At 31.9% G+C, this 7,885-nt stretch overlaps 1 protein-coding gene across 1 annotated transcript; it reads right to left on the bottom strand.

Annotated features, from left to right (window-relative positions):
- Window positions 1-6,168: 6,168 nt before the first annotated feature.
- Window positions 6,169-7,155, bottom strand: LOC145158513 (uncharacterized). The gene has a single exon (XM_079077401.1). It carries the CDS (start codon window positions 7,153-7,155, stop codon window positions 6,169-6,171), a length of 987 nt encoding a protein of 328 aa, XP_078933527.1.
- Window positions 7,156-7,885: the final 730 nt, after the last annotated feature.

Genomic DNA, 7,885 nt, shown 5'->3' with positions numbered 1-7,885 from the left:
GACCATAAATGAGCACCAAGAAGTTCTTACTAGCTTAAGAACACCACTAAGAGACTTAAAGATCGATTTTAGGGTTTTAATGGCAATGAAGGCTGGTAAGGAGGCCAGTCATGAGGACTTAAGGCCTTTACATAGGGTGCAACACCCTAAAACTTAGGGTTTTCTCTACCAGCCACCAACACGTCGTGTTATGTCACAAACACGTTGTGTTGGCCTTAATGAAAGCCACACTTTTTCTTATCTAGACACGCCGTGTTGGTTCCTCCAACACGTCGTGTCGAATCCTCGGAAGGTGGTTATACCCAAAGTTGCTCCTCAAATTTTCGGGTGTTACAGGTTAAGGACTTAAATGGTCGGATTTTGACTTCAGACTATACTTACGACGTGAGACATAGGGTCTCACGATGTGGGGGTTGAATGACCCCGTTTTCTGTTAAGCTCTATGGAGCTCACGACGTGAGAGAAAGCTGTTCACGTCACGAGGTCAACTTAGGTGATTTTCTTTGACTGAGTTGGCTAGGTTGGGTCGAGACGAGTTGGAATCGGACCGAGTGGACTCTCACGACGTGGCCAAGTTCTAGTCACGATATGAGGCTGGATAGTTGACATTAAGGGATGTTGACTTTGACTTTGACCGTTGACTTTTGACCAAGTTTGACTTTGGGTCAAACTTAAGGATTTTAGACTATTGATTGAGATTTTATCTGGTTCTGGTGTTAGTGGGTTCGCGGGTGCAAGCAATTTAGAAAAGGGATCGTATCGTAGTGTTTTAGAGTCCTTCGACTCAGGTGAGTTTTCCTCACTATACTTGTAGTTCGAAGGCACTAATGCCGGCCCACTAGATTATGTATCTTGGTATAGAGGATGTTGTTATGTTGTTGTGAACCGTTAGATCTATGTCCTAATATATAGGTTGTTGCTATGTTGTAGTGATCTGTAGATCTGCATGTTTGTCTGATGACTGGTTATATGATTATCTGTTATTTGTTATGTATATGTCGACATGGTATGGCGGGGTTGAGACTGTACTGCTTTGTGCTAACAGTCAATAGACCGGGGCGTTCCAACCGAAAGGTTGTTGGCCATGGCATTCCATCCGGAAGGTTGTGTGCCAGGGGTAATCCAACCAGGAGGTTGTGAACTCAACATGTATTAGGCAATCCAACCGAAAGGTTGTGGGCCGGGGCATTTCAACCGAAAGGTTATGGGCCAGGGGTAATCCAACCAGGAGGTTGTGGACCCATTATTTGTTTGGTTATATGTTTGTGTGGTGATACCTTGGGGGAACTCACTAAGCTTTTGTTTACAATTTTAGTTTATTGTTTCAAGTGCTTCAGAAGATCGTAGCAAGGCGAATGCGAGATCATGCACATCCTTCAGATTTTATGTTATTTGATTTTGGGATACTCTGATTTATGATTTATATTTTTAAAATAATGTTATTCTAAACAATATTGTCTTGGGGTTGTTTTAGAAAAATGAAAATTTTACTCTGATTTTTGGGATGTTACAATACAATAACAACTCTTACACTAAGTTGATATATAATTTCGTATTTATTTTAAACCACATTAGAAAATATACATTTATCGGAATCATATCATTCGATAACATCTACCGCAGTTTGCGTTTAAATACCAAACCTGCTTTTCGATTTAGTATTACAATTTAACATTATGATTGATTAATTTAGAAACTGCTTATCTATTGATTTATTTTTAACTTAAATCATAATGATTAATTGATATATGAACCATTGTTTGTATGTTAACGCAATGTAATCTTTTATGCTAATTAATTAAAAACTACTTATTTGAAAAAATGAATTATAATCAAAAATATTTTTTTGATATTTTTTATTTGGTTTGACATGTCGTTCTATATTTACAATATTTTAAACATTTTTAACTATTTTGAAAAATAGTAAATATATATTTTTAAGTTTATTTTATAGTTTGATTTGTGTTTTGAGTTTAATATAACATTTAGATTAACAAATAAATGTATCAGTATAATCATTTCAAAAGTCTACCCATAATAAGATAACATATTGTATTTAATAACAAATTTTAAAATAATAGAGTAATTATATTAAATTGAAAAATGAAAAGTCATGAAGGTTTTCAAATGTATATGGTGATAGAAAAAAATTATAAAATAATATGATAGAAGAGTATAAGTAATATTTATGCAAGAACGCGGTAACAATACTATTACAAAAAAATATAAGTGATATTTATGCAAGAACCGAAGGTTTTAATCATACTGAATTGGGGATTTCTCATGTATCGACTAATTTCAAAAAATTGAAGACAACTTGAAGTGGTAAAAATATAGCTCAAGGAGAATGCTGAAATGTAAGCTAAAATTATGATTTTTTTGGTAATTACTTTAGTTCGTGTTGGTAGTTATCATAGTTAATTCGATAGTTTGGTTAGTTATTTTTAACTAGCTAAACTTATGATTTTTTTGGTAATTACTTTGGTTCGTGTTGGTAGTTATCATAGTTAATTGGATAGTTTGGTTAGTTATTTTTAACTGACATTTTTGAAAGAATTATTTATGAAGAGTTTGTAATTGTTAGAAGGGTTGTGTCCTTTGAATTTGTCTATACAAAAACCACCTTAAAAGTATCAAAGAAAATTTGAAAAATAATGATTGCTAAATTATTTCATGATTTTGCTATATTTCTTTGAATGGTAAAAGTTATAAACTTTTATCGAATTAATTTAAAATCAATTACCAGACCCTAACAATAGTAGAGGAAAATGACCCTTGAGTAAATTACAAACTCCGTTGTTGAACTATTCGTTAATCCTCACATTGAATTCTTTAATTTTTTTAGGGTAATCCAAAATAGCCTTTTTGGACTATTTAATCTTATACAGTGAAAGACAAATGATAATCTTCCATTAAGTATAGTCATGTGCATAATGCCGTTTTAGTTGTGTTATAGTATTAAATGTTAATGTTTGTAAAAAACTATACATAATTACATATTCTATAGCTAATTGTCACCTAGTAAGATTCTTCCTGAAATTAAGTAATTGTTATAGGTATGTGTTCGATTCTATATTTCTATTGCATACGTAATTTTATATGCAAAACCTATCAAACCTAAAACAATAGACTTTGACAATTTAAATGACAAAAAGTTTGGCAAGTATTTTGAGCTTTCCAATATCTCTAGGATATTTTGGTATACCATGTGCATATTTATATTTATGGGGGAAATCACACCCACGTCCTTTTCCTGCATTTAATATCAATATTTGTGAACCAATTTAAATGACAATGAATTCACAACTATTTTGGGCATTATCCCATGTCACATGACTAGAAATTTCAAGACAAATGAGACAAAACAAATACTATATCCAAAATAAAATCAATACTTATCATATGTATAATAATTTGAGCTTGTATATTGTTTGTATTCGTAGTTTGTTTTTTTTATAATAGATTACACAGATCTTGTGAAGTCATTGGTATTTATTTGATTTGATTAGAAATAAGGTAATCCGTAATTTGCATAAAATACATTAAGTCTACATAAAATTTTGATTTTGACATTGTGTTTTATTTTTTCATATGATTAAGTCACTAAGTTTACATTTTTTTTTTTTTGCAAATTTAACCATTCGGTTGATTTGCTGACTAAGCAAAAAGCCGATGTGGCTTCCGCATATGATCCTAGTTGGCAAACATTGTTGTTTAATTTGAATCTTACGTATATATATACCCACTTTCCATAATTTCTTATTCTTTTCTTCTCGTAGGGAATCACAATTTTGAGCAATGACTTCCCAATGTCACTCAAGTGGTTAATCATCCCAAAGTTGTCTAAGCAATGCAAAAAAGGTTTTCACAGTAACATTTCCAAAAAGAAATCCTTCTTGTTTGCTTACACCACTTTGTGATCATGAACAACTTGAGCGACATTAGAAAATCATTGTACAAAATCATGATACTCCGAAAGAAAAAAAGAAGAAGAAATAAGGAAAATGTGAGTACAAATCTACGCAAGGGTTCAATTTAACAAATATGTTTGCCAACTCATATCATATTTAGAAGGCAAATCAACTTTTTGACTAATCAACAAGTGAGAAATATGAAATACATGAAACAAATCAATCGATTGGTTAAAATTACAATAAAAGTGTAAACATGGTGATTTAATTGAGAAAAAAATATAATGTCAAAATCAAAAGTTTATATAAACTTGCTATTTTTTATGCAATTTGTAACTTAGTTTATTAAAACAATAGAAAAATAAAGATGAAAATGTATATTAATCCATTATAATAAATCAACCCCAACAAGTTTCAATTCTATTTCTATGTTATAAAGTGATGTAGGCCATTGTGAGTTGTGATTATATCATTTTTTTTACATCATGCGTCCACTTAATAATGACAATGCATGGTTAAACTAAATGTCAAAAACATAAATACAAATATGCACAGTAGTCTAGGACCGAGTATTATAAGTCGATTTCCCAATCCAAATTGTTAAGTTCGGTTTTTGGGTTTAATTTTTGGATGGTTTGGTTTTCACCTTCAACCAATGGATTGATGGGTTTGGAGTTTAACCCATTTTCCATCAATTCTAAACTAAAATGAAATAAATTTAGCCAAAATTATACTAAACAAAAACACTAAAAATCAAAAAAATTAGTTTAAAAAAAATAGATTAAAAGTTAAAACTAGTTGATAAGTTTTGGGTTTGAGTCGGTTTCTGTTTGGTTTAAAACCATTAGGATGGTTCAGTTTCAATTAATCGGCTTTTAATATGCAAACAGAACCCAAACCGAAATTTTTGATTGTGAAATATCTAAACCCAAAGTTAACGATTTGGATTCGATTTCGGTTTATCCATCCTTTGCACACTTACAAATACGTAAATGATATAAGTTTAATAAAAATTTCCAAAATTAACTGAATAAAATTAAAATCTAAAATAATCAAGATATGTGTTTAGAAACTTGCCATGTACCAAAAACTTCTCTTGCTTTTAATAACCCATGTTCTTCGTTTTTGAGATACAACAACACTGGAAGTCATCAATAAGTATTACACTCATACACTATTAAGTTTTAATTTGCTACAATACCCAATAAATTACATTACATCAATTAAATATAAATCTTTATGAATTCAATATTGTTTTTTCAATAGGGGTAAGTTCTACATTATATTGCCATTTATTTTTAATTACTATCCATTGCCATCAAACACAGGTAATGTTTGTCATACACCACATGAGGTGTCATTTTCTTTCAATAATTTTAGCAACTACCACAACATGGTCCTCCATATTTTGTGGTTAGATTGTGTAAAGTAGTATCATTAATGAAATGTTGGTCAAAACATAATTTACATTTAATATACAATGATTACATTAATGAAACAATAACACAATATTAATTGTATTATAAGTTATCTTAAGGTTTACAATGTTATTACATTATAAAATATGGCTTATTGTTTATCATATAGACTTGATTCATGTATAGAAAATCCAAAATTGACTTTTGTATTAAAAATGTTGGGTTATTTGTACATAGATAAGAAAATAATGATCTAAGGTCATCCGTTATATCCACCACATACCACATATGTGGTGGGTGTCACACCAGCACCACATTCTCTTACCACTAACATGAGATACCTATCACTAGCACACCACTCCACATCATTATTTTTATTTATTTTTTAATTAAAAAATACAATAAAATTACATTTTTTATAATTAAAAAGCATTCATTTTTTTTAAACTGGTTTTTCATTAATTATAAAAATAAAATTACAACTTCAAACTACATTACTTAGCTAATCTAGAAAAAAAACATTACATTAATTAAAAAAACAAATAAACATACATATAAAAAACCTAATCCATGTTCATGCTACGTTGGTACACATGTTCCGCGACATCTTCTCGAAGATTGAATCACGTTTCATTGTTATGAATTTCAACAACTCGCTCTAAAAACGCGTTCGTTCCGGGTACGAACTCCTCAATTGGAACGACAACGTCGTTCGGATCATACGTGCAAATCGCTCGACGTTCATCTTCAATAATCATATTATGCATTATAATATATGCTAGGACCATTCGTTTCATTCTTTCTTTATCCCAAAGTCGTGTAGCATATTTCACTACATGTCATGTCTGCTTAAGGACTCCAAATGCCCTCTCGATATCCTTTCTCGCCGATTCCTGTTTTTTTGTAAACAACTTTGCCTTTTCACTTCGAGGAACCGAGTATGCCTTCATTAATGTAGAATAATCCGGGTATATCCCATCACCAAGGTAGTAATCGTATTTGTACGCGTGCCCGTTCACCATGAATGTCATATCAGGTGCTTTGTCGGTCCAAATATCGTTGAAAAGTGGAGACTGGCCAAGAACATTAAGGTCGTTGTTAGACCCCGCTACTCCAAAAAAGGCATGCCATATCCACAAATCTTGAGATGCAACAGCTTCTAGGATGATAGTTGGTTCACCTATATCTCCTCGAGTGAACTGACCACGCCATGCATTTGGACATTTTTCCCAAGCCACATGCGTACAATCTAGACTGCCAAGCATACCCGGAAATCCATGTCTCTCTTCATGAGCCGAATATAATCTCTCAATATCACGTTGAGTAGGTTTGCGCAAATATTCTTCGTGAAAAACCTCATAAACACATGCAGAAAACCAATCTACACATTCAACTGTGGTCCTCTCGGATACTTTCAAGTATTCGTCAGATGCATCAAATGTTATACCGTATCCCAAATACCTAAGAGCAGCCGCATATTTTTGTATACTACTAAAACTCATTCTTCCTCTACCGTAGGGTTTTTGTTTGAAAAAATCATAACGAGATTCTAAAGCATTACTAATACGTAAAAATATAGCATTATTCAGACGGAAACGACGTTCGAACGAGTCGTCATTATAAAAACAATTATCGGCAAAGTAATCACGTACCAATATGTCGTGTGCGGCTTGGCGATCACGATTGACGACCGCCCTTGTACGAGCAGCATTCGAACTTTCTTCGTTGTGAATGTGTTGCACAACGTTGAAGAATGTCTCGACGAATTCTACGTCGTCATCTGAGTCAAAAGTTTTTAAAAATTTCATATGTTTTGTGGAATCCATGTATATGTGTTTTGTGGTTTTAGAGAATGAAGGTTAGAATGAGGTGTAAGTTTTGGTGAAAATAGAAGGTTTATTTATTTTATTGACTTGAGTTTGAAAAAAAGAATAGGCAAAATAGCCGTTCAACGGCCAAAAAAACCAACCACCAATCACCTTCTTCGTTTGAATTCGTTGTCGGGAACACGAAGGATCACGACCACACCCGACCACGGAATGTCGGGGTGGTGTGCACGAGCTTTTCTCGTGGCCAACTAGACCACGAATCGATTCGTGGTATGTATACCACAAGACCTAAGAAAGATAACATTAAAAACGTGTGGCTTAAAACTTTATGATATTAGAAAACTGTAATGCCAAATGATCAAATTAAATATGAAAATAACCTGTAATAAACATACTTACAAAGCATTAAAAGCAAAATTGAGAATTTCTTTTGTGTTTTCCTTTTATTTATTCACAATCTTTTGAATTAAATGAACACCTATTATGAAATTATGAAATTAGAGTTGCATCCTATTTTTGCTTAGTCGAGAGATATAAAGCAACCATTATAACATTAAATTGTTAAGAGTTTGAAAGAATAAGGACCACTTTTCTGAATGATGTGGTATCTCCATGAAGATGGGACCATATTAACTCGTTTAATAATTATGTATTGTTTGGTCTATTGTTTTAAAAAAATATTTTAATTTTATTAAAAAAATGTATACTGAATGTTTTAGATTTATAA

This window comes from Lactuca virosa, chromosome 2 (assembly GCF_052849685.1).
Source record: "Lactuca virosa cultivar CGN04683 chromosome 2, Lactuca_virosa_CGN04683_v6, whole genome shotgun sequence".
NCBI classification, from domain to species: Eukaryota; Viridiplantae; Streptophyta; class Magnoliopsida; order Asterales; family Asteraceae; genus Lactuca; species Lactuca virosa.
Note: the sequence above shows the minus strand (reverse complement) of the source record. Positions and strands in the feature narration are given on the sequence as shown.